Source organism: Eretmochelys imbricata, chromosome 6, assembly GCF_965152235.1.
Source record: "Eretmochelys imbricata isolate rEreImb1 chromosome 6, rEreImb1.hap1, whole genome shotgun sequence".
NCBI classification, from domain to species: domain Eukaryota; kingdom Metazoa; phylum Chordata; order Testudines; family Cheloniidae; genus Eretmochelys; species Eretmochelys imbricata.
In genome coordinates, this window is record NC_135577.1 from 77,509,098 (window position 1) to 77,534,489 (window position 25,392).

A 25,392-nucleotide genomic window follows, 5' to 3' on the forward strand; every position below is an offset into this window, starting at 1 on the left:
GAGGTGTACAGAGAGGGCAAGGTAAGGGAATTAAGAAGTAGCAAGAGTAAGTAAATACAATAAAACAAGAAACAAAGTATTAATTTACTGTGCACATACTTGAAGTGAAATAGTGACAAGGTATCAACAGGTTTAAAATATATGCACCTGTCGGTTCACCTTTCCATGTAGCCCAGATTTTTACTATTTACACCAAGCTTTTTGGTTTTGAGCTGGCTTTAGAGGAACTATTATTTATCCCGAGAATGCAGGAAAGATAATTAGTTTGTTCTGTTTAACCCAGACTCTGTCATTTTCAGCGTGACCTGTATGCCTGTGTGCCATTCCTGCTGGACCGGGAAGTTTTACTTCCATATTGAACTCATTGCACACAATCGTATCAATTTCTAAGGCTTGGAGCAGGCAGTATTACAGCGTTTGTAAGAGCAGATGCTTGATAAGTCTATATATGCCAGTGAGACCATCATTCAGTTTTATGCACACTTCTGTTTTCTGGCTTGGCATAATTCATTAGCACCACTGCAGCATACTCCATAGAATTGGATTTGGCTGCAGTGCTAAGGTTCTAATGACGATAGCATTGTAAAAAAAGCAGTAGTTTCTCCTTTTTATTCTTAGAATTGATATTTACATCTGATAAACTGAGAAAATACACAGAGAACATTTACAACATACAAGTAGGAATAACAATGCGGTTTTATTTTTTAAATGTTTTGTACTTACCATTTAAAATGGTGGCACACAGTATAATAAGGTTTGTGATAGCAAGGCTTGCTAGGACAGCACATGCAATTGGAATTAGCAGAGCACATACGTTTTTATGGCTTATTTCATCAGCATTTGAATACACAGATTTTAAGAGGGTCAATATATAAAGGAATGGTCAAAGCTCTGATTAAGGACTCCACTATTGCCTTTCAAGCTGTTATACTGCAGCATCAGGTAGGGGAAAAACAAACAAATACTGTACAAGCATAACCTTATTTTTATTTGTGCACCCTCAACATTGTTATATTTGTTTTTATATTAAACAAATTAAAGATTCAATGAGGGCTGAACAGAATTTTCAACATCTGTGTAGATAAATGTAATTTATTCAAAAAGAAAAAGTAGTACAGGGCATCTTGTAAAGACTGTTAGAAATGATTTCATACAACACAATGCACAGACATTAGCTAAAATAGATTCAGTTTTGTCCTTAAAACCTGCTTCATGTAAGCAGTTATTGCTTTGAGTTTCTAATGGAACAATGGTTGATTATTACTTTCTTTTTTTCTATTCTTGATTTTACACACGCTACTAACCTAAACCAGAGTTGTATGTCCCAGGGGCAGTTGCACCCTAAATGTTGCTTCTGTGTAGCCTTAGGGAGGTACACTCTGCAGATTGCTTCTGCCTATCTTTATGTGCAGACTCATAAAGCCTATCAGGTAAAAATAAAGTAAGTGTAATAGTTGAAACATAAATGAGTTACAAGTGTTTGGAAAAAAAAAAAAAGGATTCATTGAAAATTGGTATTTCTAAAGTAACATTCAGAAACAGTAAGATAATCTTTGCCATGTAGGTAACTCATGGTATTGTGGCAACGCTAGTGTACTCTTGCCTGTACAGCAAAGGATGTATCAATACTATTAAAGCTATTTTTTCCTAGAGGAAAAAAAAAAAGAAGGGATTTCTAAATTGGCCGTATAAACAAAATTCATGCTAAAACTTGGCACAAAGTTCAGTATAAAAGTGAGATTTGAAAGTTTGTTTAAAAATAAGCTGTGTAGTTGTTTTAAAGTTAAAAAAGTGGTTTCATACACTTTCTTTGCATCTCTTACTTTGGATTGAAAATTTGTGCACAATTTCAAAATATTACAGACCCCAAACAGCTTCTCTGTTGAGATTCTGAGAGCTTCTGTTACTCAAGAGAAGCTGAGTATGCAACTCAACTTCCTATTCTGAGAGGAATTTCCCTTTGGGAGTGGTAGTTTTATGAGACTTCTTATCAAATCCCCTTCCCAAAATGGAGTCTATAGCTTTGTTTGGCTCTTGTGATTGGTTAGAGAAGAGATGTTCAGCATTTGTGGTGTTTCTATCAGCTTCCTCAAAAATTAATTTTTTCCCTGGCTGACTGTTAGGAAGGAAAGGGTCTTAAAAAGGCTACCAGCCCAAAGAGATGTCTTGTCTGACCATCTCTTAGCTGTGAGAGCAGAAGTTAGGCTGAACACGACCCCTCTTTTCTGTGGTGATGAGTGTAAAAAGAAGACGAGAAAGGAGCCCTCACAATTTCTATAATGGTGGAAGCCCACCGCCATCTCTAGACACTTCCAGCCTTGGCAGTTCCATCAGGAAGAAGAGAATAGGAAACAATAGCACTCAGGAGATGGTGTGCTTATTTAGATGAATTCTCCATCCAACAAATCCAGTGTTTACCTTTTGGTTCTCTCCTTGCACACCAGGCTGATACTCTCAGAATACATCAACCAGGTACAAAGTTTCATACACGGTCTTCTTGGATTTCACGTGCCGGAAAACTGCACATCATGAGGCCTACGCAGATCTACTCAAATTATTTGCTTAAAATCAACCAAGGAAAAGATCCATCAGTAGAGATTTCTAGGATATGCCAAAAATGCTGAAAGAGGTCAATGTGCTTTACCAATTATTTTTAATACTTTTTAAGGTACACATTAGTATGCACCACACATTTTCCCAAATATATATATATATATATATATACATACATACACACACAAGATAAATGCTGACTCTTTTTAAGGAAAAATATTTTTAAAAAATTGAATGTCAGATTCTTTTGTTTTTAAGCAAACATTTACAAATGAGGAAATTCATGCACCAATCATTATATTAGAATAATAGTAGCTGTTTGGCTTAATGCTACAAAAGCCAGGAAATTCAGAGTGCAAACAAGGCATTAAAGATGATGTGATCCTCTTTTACCATATGAATTGCACCAAGTGACACAATGTGAGTGTTAAGTAGGGAGTTTCAGCCTTAACCAAATTTCCTGGCTTGTGTGTGTGTTTGAGCCAGATCTTTAATATTTAACGAAGTTATGTGAGAGAAAACAGAAAGCACTTTCTTTAAGATGACTCCATAACACAGGGAGGAGAATTGAAAGTCACACCTTTCAGCCTCCACATTTTTTCTTTTGTTTAGTATGTAAGGAGAAGCCATCCGGAAGGAAGAAAGATTATGACTATCTATAAACTAACTGTTTGACAGAGACAGAACTGCTGATAATGAGTGGGTTGTGTCTGTAGTTTTTGGCTGCTCACAACAGCAGAGGGCTGAGGCAAAACAGAAACTCTTGATATGTTTGTCTAAAGAGGTAGTCGTGTGATCACAGGCAGCAGGAGTTCAGCTGAAGTTCAGGGCAGATGTTGCCAGTAGTTTACAGTGCAGGAAAGTAAAATTGCTTCCGGATTCACCTCTTCCTCCCAATTTCTCTTCCAACATCAGTGTTGAGCCATGCTGTGTCGCAGAGTTACAATATCAGTAGGAAAGCAGTCTTTTAGCAGGATACCACGTTCACGATGGCAGTCCAACTCCTCAATAAATCCATACCAATAGATGACTAATCCAGGACCAAATCTATTACATAATGAGAAGAATATAACATAAAATCACATATACAGAAGAAAAAAAGAGTCCACAGTCCCAGGCCAGGAATGAGTAATTCACATGCATTGTTGATTTTATTCTAAAATTGGAGTTTACCTACATTTAATTTTCAAGATTTTCATTTAATCAGGGTAGAATTGTTTTACATTTAAGTAATATCTGATTCCATGAATAAAAATGCTATTTAGAGTCTTACAGCAAACTGAAATATTTGTTTAGTTCACACTTTTACCATTGTGAACATATAACTAACCAGCAATAAGAACGGACCCCTAAGTGCCTTTGTAATAACATTTAATAACTGTGTGAGACATACAGAAGCCTCTCTTCCCTTGCTCTCCATTTATTTCAGATCTGGACATTTAAGCATTAAAAATACATGGGTTTACATAAAACCTCAGATGATGTGAATTTCAGTACAGTAAAGATCAACAATGATTGAAAATATAATCTCTACAATGAGTAAGTAACTGTTAAAGGCAAAGCACAGTCCATAGAAAGTTTCTACTGCAATGTCTCTAAAACGTGCCTCAGGAATTCCTCAGATATTACTAACATTGACTGATCCCCACTAGGCACTCTCAGGAAGTAGCCCCATGGACTATTTTACCCATCAGGAAGTTCAGACCTTGAGGCTGGGTTCATAAAGAAGTAATCACTATCAATCATTGTGTACAGCGATATGTTTTGCACATCAGTTTCACGTTTTTCCTACTGAGAGCACTTAATTAAAGGGCAGCACTACTTTTGGTGTAGTGTTGCAGGAATTTTACAGTGAAATCATAAATTATGAATGTTGGGTTAGTAAAAGGATGTCTAAAAACAGAACCACTTTCTGTAGTCTTACATTACAGCAGTCTGTACAATGTTAGGCCAAAAAGCTTTTTCTTTCTGTGATTTATTATATGCTATAGTGAACTTGCCAAAAACGACAGTGGAGGATGAGCTATTAGATACTGTATGTACAAGAAAACGTTCAATAGAATATCATTTAATGGTTTATACACAGAACTGTGCTCAGGACTCACACCAATATGGTAGCCAATTTTTGTTGATGTTTAATTATAATAAAAGTGTGTCGGGGGATGCACAATAACTGAAAAGTCCACTTAGCAGACAATAGAAGCTCTCAAAACACTGGGTAGTGCCAGACTGGCTTCATTAGGGTGGTTTCTTTCCAACACTGAACTGAGGAAAACTATTTGATGTGCTCATGTAATGGAACAAACATAAAAGGAAGTAACTCTGTAGATTCCCCCTGCATTTTCAATTAGGTATTGTGTGCTACTTTCCAAAACTGTTGTGTAGTGTTGTTAAGCACCGTTTTATGGCTGCTACCTTCCACCCCAGAGGCGGGTGCATTTCAGTTGCAGAGGAAGCATTCTTCGTACATAGTTTGCATATTAGTTTGGAAAGCTCTGTGATTTTTCAGATGGAAATGCAAGACGTTATTACTGTTACAGATTTAGCCATACTAATATAGACAGAAAATGAAGTTTCTTTAGAAATGTATTATAGGTCAGATTGTGGCTGGAGTGGAAGAACACAGCACCCTTCTCCTAGCAGTTGCACTCTATAGATGGCCAGCAACATTTGCCATCCCTGTGCTCTCTGGAACATAAGCCTTGCTTTTGGCTAGTGCCCTGTGAGGCACATGCAGGGCAACAGCCTGCTGTTCCTCACTGTATCAACAAACACAGCTGGCCCAGCCACAGGGGGGAGCAAATTGGTGAGTGTGTTGAGAGATACTGCTGCCTGGTGCTCCCATTAGGGTAGTGAAGCTTCATGCTGTCTCCAATGTAAGGCATTGATTCACTGCCACAATCTGGCCCTAATATTTTTACAGAGAAGTGTGTTCAAACCAATCACTTCAAAGGAATATGTAACTGGGCAGGCAGTAAGTATTCTACCTGAAAGATTTTAAAAACAAACCAGACCAAAAACACATACACCCATAAAGAGAATGCATTGTGCATTTTTAATGGACTGTTTTATGCAAGTCAGAGGCTATGAAACATACATACACGTGGTACTTGTTCATTACTAGAACGTTTGCCAGGTAAAAAAAACCCAGTGCTAATGAGCAGCTGCTCTTCCCTAGTGCTTAAGGAAACTTGACTTGTTTCAATCTGCACAACTATCTGAAAACTCATGTGGTAAAAGGCACTTGTCACTGCATATAAACTGTAATTTGTATCTGAAATTACAATTATTCATTAAAATAGATACTTCCAAGCCCACTCAAAAGGGATTGTAAAGCAGTTTCTACTGAACTGTCAGTGCCACAAATTTCAGAGGGGTAGTCGTGTTAGTCTGTATCAGCAAAAACAACGAGGAGTCCTTGTGGCACCTTAGAGACTAACAAATTTATTTGGGCATAAGCTTTTGTGGGCTAAAACCCACTTCATCAGATGCATGGAGTAGAAAATACAGTAGGGAGGTATAAATACACAGCATATGAAAAGATGGGAGTTGCCTTACCAAGTGGGGGGATCAGTGCTAACAGCCAATTCAGTTAGGGTGGAAGTGGGCTATTCTCAACAGTTGACAAGAAGGGGTGGAAATAACTTTTGTAGTGCTAATGAGGCCAATGTAATCAAGGTGGCCCATTTCAAACAGTTGACAAGAAGGTGCGAGTATCAGCAGGGGAAAATTAGTTTTTGTAGTGACCCATCCACTCCCAGTCTTTATTCAGGCCTAATTTGATGGTGTCCAGTTTGCAAATTAATTCCAGTTCTGCAGTTTCTTGTTGAAGTCTGTTTCTGAAGTTTTTTTGTTGAAGAATTGCCACTTTTAAGTCTGTTATTGAGTGTCCAGGGAGACTGAAGTGTTCTATTGGTTTTTGAATGTTGACGTCAGATTTGTGTCCATTTATTCTTTTGCATAGACACTCTCCGGTTTGGCCAATGTACATGGCAGAGAGGCATTGCTGGTACATGATGGCATATATCACATTGGTAGATGTGCAGGTGAATGAGCCCCTGATGGTGTGGCTGATGTGGTTAGGTCCTATGATGGTGTCCCTTGAATAGATATGCAGACAGAATTGGCACTGGGGTTTGTTGCAGGGTTTGGTTCCAAACCCATCTGGTTCCAAACCGTGCAACAAGTCCACAAAAGCTTGTGCCCAAATACATTTGTTAGTCTCTAAGGTGCCACAAGGACTCCTCGTTGTTAGTGCCACAAATGACACTTTTCATTATATTGGCTGCAACTAGCAACGGGTTCAGAAATGCGAATTCTGATGAAAAGCTTTATTTTTAAGGGTGTCCAGTGAGTCAATTGCAGGTTCCTGGCTTTAGTTAATCAGTGAAATTATTCCCTCAATCCTGTATTAGACCTTTATTCGCTAACTAGTTCTGCCCATGCTATATCTTTTCATAATATTGGTATAATCCTGTATATTATGACTGTGTATCAGAGATAGCATATATATGATCAGATACAAGCCATACTGTATTAAAAATGACTTAAGTGGAGCACTTAAAACCAAAATTAACTTGTTGGCACAGTAAGCATTTGCCACTGACTTTGAGGAGCCCCTGCTGCTAAGAGCTAATTTCTCTTTCATTAACACACAGAGCTGGCAAATCTCAAACAATGCCAGTGGTTAATTACAGTTGCCTTAATTTGAAAAGACGTTTAACCTTTTTTATGTAGAGGATGGGGCATGGAAGTGCAAGCAAGGAGCAAGAACCACCCTTTTTAATTTGACTCCTTCCGAAGTTGTACATGTGACACTGTGGAGACTGAAATGCAACACTGCAAATTAGAGAGTCAGGCTAAAAACTTATTTATAGATTAATAACAACATTTAATACATTGGAGACTAACCTTCCTTGCAGGGCCAATGCTGACAACTTCGGTTTACACAGGAGAACTAGTTCAAATGACAGAGAGCTTGCTCTGCATGCCACAGGAAGTGGGACCAACCTGGCAATTCTGAGAAAAATCTTCAGAATACAAAGCAAAAGATGGTTTTACAGTCACTGTATAGGACTCCATCAGGAATACTGTATGCAATACAGGTCACTATACCACAGGAAGGATATTAATTTTTTGAGAAGGTGCAGCTCAGGGCAACAAAGAAGAAATCAGCTCTTAAGGAGCTAGGTGCAGAATCCTACAGACTTTGCTTTTGCCCAGTAGAACTGTGTAAACCTCCAGTTTTGGTTAACAGGTACTCCTGTGAATCTTCTCTTCAGTTTTGTTTCACAGTAGTTCACACCCTGTAAATCCCAAGTGCAAGCTAACCCCAAAACTCAACATGAAACTAGTTTTGCCTGTTTTTATGAAGCTCAATTTTTTTTTTAAACAAATATTGGCTGACTTTTCAAACTTGAAAGGAAACAGAAAAAACAGCTGAGTATTAGCTAGTTTGGGTTTTTGTTACAAACATTTTGAATAGCTCCACATAGAAGAAAACTCAGTGGCAAGACTATTTCATATGAAGGTAATAAACATATTAAATATGCTATCAGAGAGTGGGCCTCATTGAGGCCTTTTGAACACACAGATGAATTAGGTTTCAGAGTAGCAGTCGTGTTAGTCTGTATTCGCAAAAAGAAAAGGAGTACTTGTGGCACCTTAGAGACTAACCAATTTATTTGAGCATAAGCTTTCGTGAGCTACAGCTCACTTCATCGGATGCTTTCGGTGGAAAATACAGTGGGGAGATTTACAGATGAATTAGTTTATCTTAAATCAGTTTTTAAACAGATAGTTAGCCTAGTGTAAAACCCTCTGTATACACTCTTAGGGCACGTCTATACTACAAAATTAGGTCGAATTTATAGAAGTCGGTTTTTTAGAAATCGGTTTTATATATTCGAGTGTGTGTGGCCCCATAGAAAATGCTCTAAGTACATTAACTCGGCGGAGTGCTTCCACAGTACCGAGGCCAGAGTCGACTTCCAGAGCGTTGCACTGTGGGTAGCTATCCCACAGTTCCCGCAGTCTCCGCTGCCCATTGGAATTCTGGGTTGAGATCCCAATGCCTGATGGGGCTAAAACATTGTAGCGGGTGATTCTGGGTTCCCTCCCTCCCTCCGTGAAAGCAAGGGCAGACAATTGTTTCGCGCCTTTTTTCCTGAGTTACCTGTGCAGACGCCATACCACGGCAAGCATGGAGCCCACTCAGCTCACTGTCACCGTATGTCTCCTGGGTGCTGGCAGACGCGGTACTGCATTGCTACGCAGCAGCAGCAACCCATTGCCTTGTGGCAGCAGACGGTGCAATAGGACTGCTAGCCGTCATCGTCATGTCCGAGGTGCTCCTGGTCGCCTGTGTGAGGTCGATCAGGAGCGCTTGGGCAGACATGGGCGCAGGGACTAAATTTGGAGTGACTTGATCAAGTCATTCTCTTTAGTCCTGCAGTCAGTCCTATTGAACCATCTTATGGTGAGTAGGCAGGTGATACGGATTGCTAGCAGTCCTATTGTACCATCTTCTGCCGAGCAGCCATGAGATGTGGATGGCATGCAGTCCTTCTGCACTGTCTGCTGCCAGCTAAAGATGTAAAAGATAGATGGAGTGGATCAAAACAAGAAATAGACCAGATTTGTTTTGTACTCATTTGCAACCCCCACCCTTTGCCCCCCGTCTAGGGGACTCATTCCTCTAGGTCACACTGCAGTCACTCACAGAGAAGGTGCAGCGAGGTAAATCTAGCCATGTATCTATCAGAGGCCAGACTAACATCCTTGTTCCAATAAGAACAATAACTTAGGTGCACCATTTCTTATTGGAACCCTCCGTGAAGTCCTGCCTGAAATACTCCTTGATGTTAAAGCCACCCCCTTTGTTGATTTTAGCTCCCTGTAAGCCAACCCTGTAAGCCGTGTCATCAGTCGCCCCTCCCTGCGTCAGAGCAACAGCAAACAATCGTGCATCTGAATTGAGAGTGCTGTCCAGAGCAGTCACAATGGAGCACTCTGGGATAGTTCCCAGAGCCCAATACCGTTGAATTGTGTCCACAGTACCCCAAATTCGACCCGGCAAGGCCGATTTAAGCGCTAATCCACTTGTCAGGGGTGGAGTAAGGAAATCGATTTTAAGAGCCCTTTAAGTCGAAATAAAGGGGTTCATCGTGTGGACAGGTGCAGGTTTACATCGATTTAAAGCTACTAAATTCGACCTAAGGTCCTAGTGTAGACCAGGGCTTATTTCAGTTTGAGAGTGACTTAAGTGGTTTAGCTTAAACTGATTTCTAATTAATGTAAGATAAATAAGCCAGATTTATATTGATTTGAGAGTGTCCACACAGCCTTTTGCACTGTTTTAACTAAATCGATTATAAAATAAACCTTTAGTTAAACCAATGCAGCTTTCTTTGCATGTCAACAAGCCCTGAGACTTTGAGCTTTGCTCCTAAGAAGGAGGGATTTCACAGGGGTATGGTGAAAAACTAGAACGGTGGAATTCTGGGAGTAGTGGGGGGAGCAGAAAGCATAGTAAGCCAGATGGTTTCTTCTATTTCCTAAAAATCGTTTATGATCTTTTATTGAAATTTTACATGCACAAATCCTCATTTTAACTCAAGAAATCACATAAAAATCAGCAAAATGTGAATCAGGCTTTAACTTGCCCTTCTGCAGAACCACTTTTGTCCTAGAAAGGAAAAAGACTTATTTATTCATCAAAGTGGTTGAGTGGAATATCACACATTCACTTAAAGACAAACTGTTCTCTAGTAATTGCCTTTTATTCTGGAATGTCTGTGTGGGGTCCATGCTAGCTTCTAAGGATATGCCCAGACATGTGAGCATTGGTAGTTGTGTCTTTCACCATCAAAAAGCCTTGCATGTGGTTTTATGAAAAATGCATTTTCAACACACAGCTCAATACTGAGCAGAAATGTAAAACAGCTTGTAATTGTTTTTAATAACTTTCACTTTATTTATTTATTTAGTCTTAGTTTATTTGTCGTAGGTGGGCTGTATACTACATGTATTCCCAGATAGTAATGTAAATAATTTCTCATTCTGAGAAGCTCTCCTAGTGAAATGTGAGTGTATGTATGTTTATAGCTAATGTACATGTGCATTTATGCATGTGTCTGACTGTGTACAATTAGAATGACAGCAAGGCCAATTGGACTTCATAACTTATTTACTATAAAAGTAAATTATAATAAATAAAAGGTTTTTAAGACAATTTTAACATAGTTCTTTAAAAGCACTGGATTAATATCTATCTATCTATCTCCTGTGCAGTGATGCCTAAAACTTACATCTCTTGTATTCTTATTATTGGAAGGAATTTTGGTGTGGGCCGAGAGTATTCTGACAGACCAACAACTGCAGGCCAGATTCTCAGTTGGTATAAACTGGCATAGCTCCACTTGACTTTCCTACAGGTAGCCCTATTTACACCTGCTGAGATATGGCCTTGCATGTCTTGGCAGGGATTTAATTTCCATTGCACAAGGATTGATTTACTTTTGAATACAAACAAACATGAATATTTTTAAAAATTAAGTTACGGTACCTTTACATAAAAAGGGGCACTTTCAAACTTTGGACATGGTTGAAAGTGACTATATTTTTCTTAAACTTTTTGTAATCCTCTAGTCCATTTGCTGAACCAATCACAAGGCAGCCCATAATTCAAATAGAAGTTACCTTCAAGGCGTCATATAGATTTATATTTTTTGGCTCTACTGAAGTCTGGTTTAAAAAAAAAAAGGCGGCTATTGGAGTTGTTCTCATGTTAGGCAAAGTCAAATAACCGGAGGATGATATGTGTTCATGTTATAAATCTATCACTAGTCCAACCCTCACAAGGTTACACCTATTCCAGGTCCCGGCTATCTTAAATTACATAATAAATATTCTCACCTTATAAAAATACTTCACAATAAACAAAATATGTTTGGTTTGCAAACACAGCTCAAGACACAGAACACACTAACTTAATAGGTGCATTAAAGCAAAGGCAAGCTGATGAAGAAAGATCATTTAGGAAACAGGCAGTCATTTGGGAGTGATCAAGCAATGTTGGAAGTCAATGGAAGCTTTGCCATTGACTTCAGTGGGCAATTTAACAATGCATTATGTCTCAAGGTTTGTCCTGCTTCAAGTAAAATTACCAAATCTATTTTATGCAGTCGGGTGAAATTTGACCTATAATGAAGTCAATGGAAAAACACCCATTGACTACAACAGGACCAGGATTTTCTTTTAATGTCTACTAGAAATTTTATTAGTGTCCCCATTTTCAAGGAGGTTATAACTCAGAAATGAAAATTCCTTTGGACTGATAAGGGTGCAGAAATCTCCAATGAATATTGGACACTGATACAATATACTATGGGAATGTGGAATGTCGGGGCTATCCAGGGAAGGAAGGTGGATGGAGACTAATAGCAGCCCCCAGTGTCCCTGTAGTCACGCCTCTGTTGAATACTATTAAATTTTAATGAGCTTTTGTTTACACTAGCAGCCTCTTAGCTGTGTGATAAGGCTCTTAAGGCATCAGTCAAAATTTAGCATTTTTGTTGGCCACATTTAATCAAACTTACAATATGATTTAAATACTTTAGGCATTCTGAGAAATAAAAATAAGCCATGCGATATTTATGTGCATACCAGGAAACATGTTAAAAAGACATTTTAAAATTTACACAGTACAAATCATAAATATGTATTGATAGAATGGACTGATATTGTGTAAGTCACCGTCATTAAAAATATTATAAACACAATTTAACTTTTGGCTGCATAATGCATTTTTAATAAACAAACTGTCAAAATACATTATTCACCTATGGAATTCGTTCAAAGCTGAGAACTGTTCTCTCAGGCAAATAAAAGGATTTTTATAATCTTCAGTGACAGATTTTTTTTTAAATAGTTCTCATGGAAATTAACTTTCAAAAGCTATGATTAAATAATATTAAGGTTACACAGATTTTCAAGGATCAAGGCTTGCTAAGTGAAGGCTGACACAGTGAGTGAGAAAGAAAAGGCACGTTGGCTCAAGGACAGTGAGTGTTAAGAAAAAATGGTCTTGACTGAACTTTTAATTTCTCTGGCTTACATGGGTTCATGTCAAAACCTAAATTTTACTCAAAAAGACGATTTTCTTCTTGCAAAATCTTTGAGACACTGATCAGTGTGTGTGATTTTGCTCATTAAGGGCTTGATTCAGTAAAGTTTGTGCTGAAGTCCCATTGACTTCAACGTTATGTACAGTACTTGAGGCCTAAGACACTTGGGCCTTGATCCTGTAAGGAGATCTGTGTGAATGCCCCTCTGTGCCTCTACTAAGCTTCTTGCAGTACTGGGGTTTAGGTGATGAGAATGTAAGATAGTAAAGACATATTTCTGGGTAATTAAGTGAAGTTCAAAAGAAAACATTTGGGAGCAAGTGGGCCAGTAGAGGTAGTGATTCTCATTGTGCTTGTGTCTAATTGTGCTTGATTCTGGCCATTCCACTGGCCTTTGGTGGATTATGCCTCACCAATCATACTCATTTTGGAGGATACTAATTATTTCTGCTCTCCTGGCAATTAGTCAGTTCTAATGACCAGTTAGGAGGTTAAGGCTTAGAGCTAAAAAGGGCGCCCCAAAGAAGAGGCAAGCACAGTCCAAGGACTTTATCCACCTAGACTACTGGATTCAGGTTTAAGTGAAAACTCCCTAAAAGAGAAATGTGATGTTCTGTGTATCCTTGTCAGCTCAGGGCACCGTTCCTTAATAAGACAGTTTGGGCATCCCTACTACAGGAGAAGTGGGAGAAGTTAAAAAAACCTAAACAAACTAAAAACAGTAAAAGAGATATAACTAGTTGCACAGATGACAATAGAACTATCAGAAAACTTTCTAAAATGACTTCCAAAAAATTCTGAGCGCTTTCAGTAGAGTATGTGTGTGTGTGTGTGTGTGCACGCTTTATATTATTCTGTCACATTTATGTATTTAGATTGCAGTCTAAAAGGGACTTCGCACTGAAAGATGTCTTCCAGGGTTCTGCATTTCCTCACTGTACATTTGAAAACACAGTAACATGGGACTTATAAAACATAAACCCATCCAAAGGAGCAGCACTTTTCCTTCCTGCCACCCATCAGTTAATTTCCAGTCATGTGAACTGTCACATGCTTGCCATCCATCTTACCACTCCAAGTTAGACTCTGCAAGAGTTATTTAGTTATTGTCCTTTGAGAAGGTGACTAACGGTTACTCATTGAGTTAAACAATTGTCATATTTATTTTTGAAGAAGCCAAAGTAAACGTATTTGGGGAAGAATAAGATCCTGCCAAATTTCTACTTTCTGATTAAAACCCATACAATAAAACAATGCTTTTTGAGGCTCTTGCTTATTCTATAGTTTCAGTGAGAAACCTTAATGTCTATTAGTTGCAATGCAAAGACTGCTGATCGAGCTCACTATTGTTTGATTTCTACAAGTTTTAAGCTATATATCTGCATTGAGAGAAGTTATTTTAAACATTTGGTTATGCTTGTAACACTCTTCTTTTAAAGGAATGCCTACCTGTAAACTGCCTCTTATCCTGGGTGACAGAAAACATGAGACAAGGTATTGAATATGGTTAGACTTAGATCCAGGCAGCCAAAAGTGCTGGCCAACTCACATTGCCATTAGGTGATTAATAGTTGTTTATTTTTAAGGCTTGAACTAATAGGCTGTCCTAAAACCAGTGCAAGATGATATCTGAATAATCTGTGAGTGCTTTCTTTTTATGCAGCTGTTGATCAGGCTTCTGTCCTTGCCAGAGTACTAACATGTGCCAAAATTATATTTAACAGGATATTTTGAACTGCTTACCCCATGGTTTATAAAAAAAACTTGCAAAATTATGCTGCTAATCTGAAAAATTGATCAGCAAATTATGATAAGCAAAACATTTCAATAGATGAATGCATTACATGAGTAAATACCCAACTTGCTGAATGCAGTTCCCAGAATCAGCACTGAAGAGGATATTCCATATTAAATATATATAGATAGATATAGATAGATAAACATTTAGAATCCTTACACACGAATATACAATAAAACAAACAATAGAACAGATGAACTAACAAATGGAACACAGCTCGTTTGTGCTTCCAACTTCCCAAATCATAGAATTAGTCCAAGACTGGATAGCAAATCATGCTGAGCAACTTCACACTATGTTCCTTAGCAGTTTAACTGCCAAACATACTATGGCGTATAATTGACAGGCAGAACTATTTTACACTTAAACACAGAATTATGCATAAGCATGAGCCATACAGGTAACAAACTCATGCAAGAAGGGAAAACCAATCTTTATCATCTTCACCTATTTGCCTCATCTGTTCTCCAACTGTGCTGCCCATTACTGTGGCACCACACATCCATCCAGAAGGGAAGCAAATGCCTCCTTCCACGTTGGATATCTTTGCTTCCTTTGGAATCTGTTGGCAGATTTCTGCTGTGTCTGGCATTCTCCCATTTCATTCCGAATGTGTCACCTCCAGTGCCTGGGACTCTCCAGTCTGTCTCCTGTTTGATACGTAATACTCTACACCAGTGTTTCTCAACCTTTTTGTGCTGGCGACCCCCTTTGGACTTAAAAAAAAAAAAAAATGTAATCCCCTTACTAAGGCTTGAAAAAATTGTGACCCCCTACCTCAAATATTATTAAGTAAATTATTAATACTCAGGGCCAGCGTTAGGGCGTGGCAAGCAGGACAACTGCCTGGGGCCCCATGCCAAGCTAAGTTACATGCTTCAGCCCGCACCACCCAGGGTTGAAGCATGTAACTTAGTTTCAAAGGCCCCTTGTGGGGTAGGACCCTGGGCAACTGCCCTGCTTGTCACCCCCTAATGCCGGCCCTTTACTTGTGATCACCCTAACCCATCTCACGACCCCCACGTTGAGAAACACTGCCCTACACAGTACAATCCTAACCTGTCAGTCTTGTTTTTCCCCCCTGCACTTAAGATCGAAAATTGTATCAATTTTTACCTTTTATTCTGAAAAGACGCACACAATTGAGTCACTTGAGAGTTATTGTTGCTGATACTTCTTATCACTGAAAACTCTCCTGGGCCTCAAAACATAAATGAAAACATTTTATGTGGACTTACAACATAGCTCCTCTTCTGACAAATTTATAATGCTATTTAGGCTTATTTGCAGATTAATCACCCTTTTCAGTGGAGTAAAGTTATCAGTCCAAAAAAAAAAATCACAAATTATTTTATTACTCCTTTTTTTGGCTTGCACCATACTGGACTAGTTTGTTAGCACAATGTTAAAATACATTTTCAAACTAGAGATATTCATGAGATATTGGTTTATGTGGTTAGCTTGGGAAAAAACCACCACTACTTGTGAGGAGGATCTAAACGGAATAGTAGATTTGTCAAGATTGGCAGTGACATGTCATATTCCAGGTCTGAGACTACAATTGACTACTACAGTTTGCAACATGATAAAATCACATGACTCAGAAAACCTTTTCTGGAGTAATTAGAAGAGCAGAGTGTGTCTAGATATGATAGCAGAGGGGTAGCTGGATCATTTAATTGCTGCGTGATCTTATATAAATCACTTAATCTATTCAGGCCTCAGTTTACCCATTGTAAAATGAGTTATCACCTAATTCACAGGGATATTGTGAAGGTTATTGTTTCTGTGATTGAGAGGCCCTTGTATTAAAATACAATCCTGGTAGTGAAGTACAAATTATTATTTACAGATTACTCAAATTTTGAGAAACTATGCATTATTTCAAAGTTTAGAAGGATGTGTCTCAGGCCCAATAATGGTTAAGATGTTAATAAAACCCTTGTTTACCGTTACAACATTGAAGTTATTTGTGGCTCAGGGTTTTGCTGGCTAACTCCCATGGTAACAACCACCATTAAAAATCTTTTAAATGTTCTATTAAGCACACAGAAAAAAGAAGAAAAGCAATTAAAGCAACAAAATTTAAAGTATTAAGTAAAGCTTTCATTTTAACAATTTCCCTTATTCCCTTTCCATTTAGCTGCAAAGAGTCATTTATAGGGGAAAACCCCTGCTTGACAGTCTTTTAAGATGGCATTAATTGTTCTTTTTGAAGAAAGGAGAAAAAGTTAATTTACATGGTCTTGCACTGCTGATCCACTCCAACCCTTTTCCCCTTTATAAAAAAAAATACACAAAAAAGGGAGAAAAAAGAATAGGAAATATATAAAAAATTCAACTTCTGTTTTTGATGTTTACTCTCGCTTGCAACCTAACAGGTGGGAAAGTGGTAATGTTTGATGTAGTTCTTAGATTCTGTGGGAGTTAGTTCCAGTCTTTGTGGGGAGGGAAAGTGGTGAGACACAGACTTCTCTGTCTCCTGCACAAACAAGCTTTGCCCTGGTTGTGGACATCTCCATTGTGCCTAAGTAGTGGAAATTTTGACCATGGTCCTTATTTTGGAGCTTCAGGTAATATTTTAGGTATCCTGGGCCCATACTATTGAGTGTCATGAAAGTAAGGACAGAGACCTTCACTGTGCTTTGAATATGGGAAGACAGTGTAGAGGGCAAAGGATATTTAAGGCATTGCTTCTAGCTAGCCTCTCTAGTCACAGGCTTACCGTTCTGTTGCAAAAGGTTGTTCTCTTGGCCACCTAAGTGAGACTCTTATGAGGCAGAAGGCAAAAAGAGAAAAATAGGATAGAGGAGAAATAGGGCGGTGAAGAAAAAATTATCTCAGTGTCGTGGGTAACAATAGGAATCTCAGGTTCACATCTGAGGTGGTCAGGATTTAGCCAAAGACAACAGAGATGGTTATGTCATCTGGTTCTCTCTCACTGCTGGGTCTGTTCAGGTCATCTTTCAGGATCAGAATGATGAAGGCCCAGTGGTGTTATGGTAGACTCCAGGGTTCCTTAGTGATGGGTGGGTGTGTAGGTAATGATAAAGTTCACTTCTTTCTAGTTCTCTGTCCTGCTATCTTACTATTCCCTTCAGTGAATTCTCTAGATGAGCAATGTCCAGTTAGGGGTGACAACCTCAAGCCATTAAAATTAGCCCATTCAAAACACAGTTTGGTGATTTGAACTATAAACATTTCTTCACATTTTGAGGCTCTTTCAGCTCATTTTCATATCAACCTCTCTCATATCAACCTCTCTTTTCTCTTTTTACCAGCAGTCTTGAAGACCCCTTATCACAGTTTTCTTTAACATTTAATCCAGTTTGTATCAGTACTACCTTAACCTTTCCTTACTTTTATAAATAATTTTATACAATGATCTCAGTTGGACTTTTTGTTACGCTGGATAGCTTAGAACACAGGCTTCTGCACAACAGAGTGCTATAGAATTGTTAAATATTATTTATTATTATAATCCAGTACATAATTAAGATTAGAATAGCAATCATGGAGAACAAGATGAATCGGGAGATAGATAATGAGATACAGAACTTTTCATCACAAAATCACTGGCAGGAATTCCATACAGGTCAGTAGTGACTGAAAGTTATTACCATCATGTGGCTTCTCAGTTGCCTGACCAGTGATTACATGAAATGATTTCGTACTCTTAGTCCAAGTCTCATAGATTCATAAACTTCAAGGTCAGAAGGGACTATTGTGATAATCTAGTCTGATCTCCTGCACATTTCAGGGCACAGAACCTCATCTTCATCCTGAAATAGACCCGTAACCTCTGGCTGAGTTACTGAAGTCCTCAAATCATGGTTTAAAGACTTCAAGATACAGAGAAGTCATCATTTACATTAGTTTAACCTGCAAATGACCCATGCTGCAGAGGAAGGCGAAACGTCCCCAAGGGTCTCTGTGAATCTGACCTGGGGGAAAATTCCTTCCCAATCCCAAATATGGAGGTCAGTTGGACCCTGAGCATGTGGGCAAGACCTGCCAGGCAGATACCTGGGAAAGAATTCTCTGTAGTATCTCAGAACCCTCTCCATCTAGTGTCCTGTCTCCAGCAGTTGGGGATTTTTGCTACTGGCAGTTGCCAATTGGCCACATGCCATCATAGGCAGTCCCATCATACCATCCCCTCCATAAATTTATCAAGCTCAGTCTTGAAGTCAATTAAGCTTTTTACCCCCACTGTTCCCCTTAGAAGGCTGTTCCAGAACTTCACTCCTCTGGTTAGAAACCTTTGCCTAATTTTGAGCCTATACTTGCTGATGGCCAGTTTATAGCTATTTGTTCTTGTGTCCACATGGACGCTTAACTTAAATAACTCCTCTCCCTCCCTGATATTTATCCCTCTAATGTATTTACAGAAAGCAATCATATCTCCCCTCAGCCTTCTTTTGGTTAGGCTAAGGAAGCCAAGCTCTTTGAATCTCCTCTCAGATTGTAGGTTTTCCATTCCCTGGATCATCCTAGTAGCCCTTCTCTGCACCTGTTGCAGTTTGAATTAATCTTTCTTAAACACGGGAGACCAGTATTGCGCACAATATTCCACCAGCTGTCTCACCTTGTGTAATGGTACTAACACTTCCCTGTCTCTACTGGAAATACCTCACCTGATGCATCCTGGGACTGCAATAGCTTTTTTCAGGGCTGCATCACATTGACGACTCATAATCATCCTGCGATCAACCAATACACCCACGTCTTTCTCCTACTCCTCTGTCACTTCCAACTGATAAATCCAAAGCTTATCCTGATCTTCTTTATATGATATTCCGGTCCTCCTCTGTATTGGCTATAACTCCCAACTTTCTGTCATCCACAATTTTATTAGCACACTCTCACTTTTTGTTCCAAGGTCAGTAATAAAAATGTTAAATAAGATTAGTCCCAAGACTGAACCCCGAGGAACTCCACTAGTAACCTCCCTCCAGCTTGACAGTTCACCTTTCAGTATCATCACCCATTGTAGTTGTTCCTTTAACCAATTCACCAAGACTTTGCATACAATTGAGGTCAAACTAACAGGCCTGTAGTTTACTGAATCATTTATTTTCCCCTTCTTAAAAATAGAAACTATATTAGCAATTCTCCAAAAGTCATAAAAAACACTAGCAGAAAGACTGAACAAATGGGCATTGGGAATGAAAAACCTCCTCCTCCTTAGATATGGCTCTTCCAGGTCAAAAGCATAAGGATGGGCTGGTCAGGAGAAGCATATATTGCTACTACACATGTTGCACTTGTTCTGTGGATAAATAGGTCTTTCATTTTAAAGGCCTGTCAATCTCACAGCCTCCAAAGTTCTAAAATCCACATAAACATTTCTAAACGATATTTTTAAAGTATTTCTAATAGATTAGAGATTATTTTAGTTAAGTTCAAATGGAAGAAAGAATACAGCATTGCCTGAACTACTTTATTTCACTATGGCAACAACAGAGAAATGGTAAATTCAAGAGATTAAGAGAGCCACAATTCTAGTGGAAGCAGCAAAAGTAGTAATTAAAAATTTCTTTATAATTTTTGTTGCATGTAGGCACCTTTGAACCATTCTTTAATTAAAAAAAATCAATTTCAAGTAGGAATACACACGAGATATTATAAACCAGATGGAGCAGTTTCTATTTGCTTAAGTGATGTTTCCCTTTTAATGTACTTATTTGTTCTTATTTGATTAATGCTGCTAGTATTTCATTCTGTGCAAATGTATGGAAATCTGACTTTAAAGACCTTTGTGCTACTGAATGCAGTGAATTTTTTTAAATACTTATACCAAAGTGTGTTGATGGATTTTGGGATGCTTTTTGGCTCAAATGAAGTGAAATGACAGACATTTCTGATATCTTGTGAGGTAATATGGGTATTAGCATGTCATCACTCTTCTAAAGGGAGCTGGTTGGTTACAGATCTATTTAAAGCGCACAGGAATCTCTGTCATGACTACATTAAAATAGATGGACAAAAGCTGAGATATTTGAAACCTTTGTCCAAGGGTGCTTGTGGATAAATGAGTATATAGACACTATCTTGTTCCTATACTGTAGGAATTGCAAGGTTGTGTAAAGTATGGTTAGAGGAAAAACTGTACTTCACTTAAAAACAGCGTCTATATTTGAGTTGAATGTTACTTTGTAAATACATAATAAACAAAACCAAATAAATGCCTATCTTGTCATCAAATATGACGACAGTAGGGAAACATTGCCTGTGATTTGTTTATATCAATTAGTTCTGGCAGCCATGACTACTGATAGAACATTTGTTATTTGTAGTATTTAAAACTGAGGAATTAATATACATTATTTTATCTAGGACTGGAGCAAGGTGCAGCTTTGATGTGATATGAGTTTTTGTTGTTGTTAATCATTATCCTGATGTTTGTACACCATTCAGAATTAAACTGTAACACATAAAAGGTACCATTAAAATTCTACTCTGATTTAAGTGCAAACTTAATAATAAATCATAATAATAATAATAATAAATCACATTTGTTTTGATTTCTTGGCTATTTCTAAATGCAGTAAATTAAATTCACAATACATCATATTTTTTCAAACCATAAGAGTCACGAACACCATGATAAACAAAATTAAATCCATGTACAAACATTTGTCTTCAGTTATACACAATGACAAATATTTGTACATGATGACGTATATTTAGAAAATGAAACACCAGAAAAGTACTCAAGATTCTGGAAGATGAGAACAAAGGAGGTAAGATTATTAAAAGGAATTTCCAACTCTACTGAACAGCTTGAACCAAAATGATACAGGACTGAGTTTATGAACAGAGTTTATTATTTATTCAGATTTATAAATAGCTATACTCACTCCCATGTTTTATCAAAGACCTTCTACAATATCTAGGGCCAAGTTAAAAAAACCTAATATCTACACTGTCTCCAATTTGCCCTCTCCTTCCAAACTCCTACCGTCACACAATCCGTCCCTCTAACTTTGGAAAAATTCTGGGAGAGAAATGGGCATTCCAGTATGACCAGAAAGTCAACAGACTCATGATCTTTTGAGCTGATGAGTGAAGCAAATTCCGAAGACCTATCACTGAGAACTCCCTGCCCCTGAAATTAAAGGAGATTTAGCTTGATTGCTTCAGATATCACCTGGCTTTGTATCTGAGAGATGGTCAAAGGGGAGAAAGGCAATCTGAGGTACCAAGTGTTCCACCTGATTTAAAGCTTCATAAATTCCAAGCAACACTTTAAATTGCACTAGGAAATGAACTGGAAGATGGTGCAGATTACTGGACACTAGTGTAATGTGAGAAAACCCCTTCAAAGAGGTTGTGATATTTACTGCAGCTGAAATCGACAAATGCTTTTAAGGAGTAGCTAGCTGCACATACAAAGCATTAAAGTAATCAAATCTTGATCCAGGACTTTTTGTCACTTTCAGATCATAGCCCCATGATCAAGCATAAATGATAAAAAGCACTTGACCCCATGTGGAAATCCAGATGTGGCTGAGGATCCCCAGACTACAAACTTCAATATCAAAAGGTGAGAAAACTTCCAGTTAAGGAAGTATTTTTCAGCTTTGCCAATTCCTCTCGTTGCTTTCCCCAATCTAGCAGCATAACCTAAAGTTTTGTTTTGGTTGAATCTCACCGGGATCACTTTTGCTTAAACCCCAATCATGGCAAGATATTGGGTAAAGCTGTCTACTTTCCATTAAAACACAGTTAGAATTGGATCATGAATAATCACCAAACTCAGAAACTGATTAATTAAGAATCACATAGTAAGATTTTCATCCTGCCTTTTAAGCAAGAAATATTGTTGACAGCAAGCCACTCTGGTGGTACACTATTCCGTTGGCTCCCTGTTCAACTCTGGATCCTCTTCAAGGTCCTGGTCTTAATGTTCAAGGCCCATAACAGGCTAGTGTCCAGTTAAGAGATCCTTTTTCCATCCGAGACCCACTAAGACAGCTGCATGCAATGTGGGCAAAGTCCAAGGCAAATCTACTCATAGATAAAAGCATGATGCAAGACCTGCCATTTCCCTCAGTAATAAGGTCTGAATGGTAATCAGCCATCATTTCTTACGAAGAGAGGTTAAACTAAAGATAAAACAAAATGCAAACAAAGCATACTGAATCTATCAGTGAGTGGAGACGTTGATGCACACATTTTAGTAAAGTTCTTAATTTTGTACTTAACAGCTGTATAAAACAATGTTGGATACTTCAGAAATGCCTAAGCATTAGATAGAGGTATGTATCTTAATCATTCTACTAATCTGAGTATCCACCTTCTAACATGATGGGGAAACAGAAGATGCTTATTCCCGAAAAAGAACCAACAAAATACACAAAAAATATCTACCACTTCCTTAGATGACATACATTTTTATTTTGGAGGTGAAGTCATTCAGTATCACTAGTTGACACCCAAGTTGCACAGAAAGAGATGCATGCAGCTATTGTAGTTCAGTCTACTCCTAGCAAAAATCCCTTCAATATAATTAATATAGTTTTTGGTATTTAACTAAAAAAGTGGGGGGAAGGCTAAGGAAATATGTGGCAAAAATGAATGTACTTTGTGTGAACACAAAACCAGAAATAACAGAAATTGGAAGCACAGCTGATTACTAAACACTTACATATCATTTAAGAAAAAGGGCCACAAAATTTTTTTAGAAAAAAGCATGCAAGTAAACCAGATTGTCCACTTCACACAAAACAACATTTATCAAACATTTCTGCAAAGAAAATTGGTGAGAAACTCCAAGAACAGATGCTGGAATATGGCATCCTAAATTTACAGCCATGCTCTGCTTTAAACTTTTCCCCAACATAGCTAGCTTAAAATAAGTCTATTGGAGAGTAGTCTTTTAATTGTTCATGCCTTTTATGGAGGGTTCAGTGAAATAGCATTGTCCGGTCTTGGGATTTTCCAGAGAAGAATAATTCATTTAAAACCTCAAGTGCACCAACAGCCTGGCAGGCTACTGAAGGACAAAGGTTATTTTTGAAGTAAATGTTTTATATGCTTTCCATATTAGTTTTGCATCTATTACTTTAACATTAAAATATTAACAAAATTACGATCTTTACCATTTGAAGAAAAAGTCAAACAAAACAAGGGGAACAGTAAGAACATGGGGGAAGTGCGACGCTGTAGCACTTCTGGTGAAGATGCTCTAAGCTGACAGGCGAGAGCTCTCCCATCGGCTTAGTTACTTCACCTCCCACGAGTGCATTATTCACATCCCGGAGTGACATAAGTTATACCGAAGTAAGTTCTGATGTGATCCCAGTTTCCCCAATTCCCATATATGTTTTTACCCAAATACAGATTGTACAATTAATTTGTCTAAGTTCTAGAATGCTGACAGACTGCTCTAATAAGCTCTGTAAATACAATCTGTAACCTGTCTTCTAGAAAAGAGCATATACCTTCAACTATATGTTGTTTTAGGTCATTTAAGTTAATTAGATTCTAACCATCAAGTTAAATAATCCTACATAAACAAAGCTATTGTCTAGCAAACCAAAGATATAATATAGCAGGCTCCCCCAAAGGTAAGATTGCTGGTGTAGTTGCTCCAAAGAATGAGTATAAAGAAAATAAAAATAATCAAATGAATTTTAAAATTCAGTACGATTCTGTAAAACATTAATAGGAGCAGTAGGCAAAATTAGATTATTTTCAGATAGCCTATTTATTATTGTATTGTATTAGAAATCTCAACCTTAAACATATTTCTCTGTCTTGCTTTAAGGCTCATTATTACAATACTACCTTCAGAGTAAGGCAAGGATAAATACTTGGCTCTTGAGAACAGTCTTTGGGAAATGTACATTGTGTTTACTGTTATTTGATGATGAAATGTCAACAGACTAAAATATTTGTATAATAAATTATTCCATTCAATAAAAGCATCAATAGTTTGGCTGGTTTTAAAATATAATTTGCACTATAATGCACTGGAAGAAATATCCTTAATGTAAAAGCCTTGCCACGTACATTAGTCTATACTAAACCACAACCCCTTACCCCCACTTTAAAGTAATGTTAAAGGTCTGACAAAGCCACAACTGCAAGGAAATTCAGAGTTAAGACTAAAAATCTTTACATACCACTTTATGCCTAGGTACAGTAACTCACTGAGCATATTAAGGGTAGACCATTAATTCAGAACTTTCTGTCTTTCTGGGTTTAACATAAAAACATTCATGGCCAAGATTATCAAAATCTAGTGCCTACAGTTAGGCTTCTATGTACATGTTTGCACATCTAGATATAGGGTCTGTTTTTTAAAAAAAATGTTGAAGACTCATCAGCTTCACTAAGTTTATTTAAAAAAACATAGCTACAATTTAAACAAAAGACAGTAGAAAATATGGGGCAGACTGCAACTGGATAAAGGGACTGTGTGATAGGGGCTTTCCAAATCTATTAGAAGACAGTTTCTACCCTGACTAATACAGCCCATAAAGACAAATATGGCCTACATATGAAATCAGGATATAATGTGTAAGCACGGTGATCAGACTGCTGACAAAGCATACTTTTTAGTAGTATAATATTTATAAAAATAAAATGAATAAGAAGTTTTTGGCCTGCTACCCTCATCTTCCTCATCTCTCAGAAAAGCCAACTTCAATTTGAGTGTCCCCTTACCCGTCTCTCCCAATATTTGACCCCTTTCCTTCATATAATTGAGTGGTTCTCCCTGAGGTTGTTATTTGTGTCTCACAATAATCATATCAGGCCATGAAGTTCAAGAATGAATTTGGTGACTCTTGTGGGGTCCTCTGTAAGGGTTTGCTCTAAAGTGTCAAATCCGAACATTTGCCTTACAACATTACAGTCAAAGGCGTTAAAGCCTGCTCCCGACACAACTTGCAGAGTTGATAT

At 37.9% G+C, this 25,392-nt stretch overlaps 1 protein-coding gene across 3 annotated transcripts in view; it reads right to left on the reverse strand.

The window, feature by feature from the left end:
* Positions 1-697: 697 nt before the first annotated feature.
* Positions 698-25,392, reverse strand: part of CDIN1 (CDAN1 interacting nuclease 1) — a 182,198-nt gene continuing 157,503 nt past the window's right edge. For all 3 annotated transcript variants that reach the window (XM_077818946.1, XM_077818945.1, XM_077818944.1), the window contains one exon: positions 698-3,600. In XM_077818946.1, coding sequence (XP_077675072.1) covers positions 3,465-3,600 — 136 coding nt within the window. In that variant the 3' untranslated portion in view covers positions 698-3,464. The remainder of the gene's footprint in view (positions 3,601-25,392) is intronic.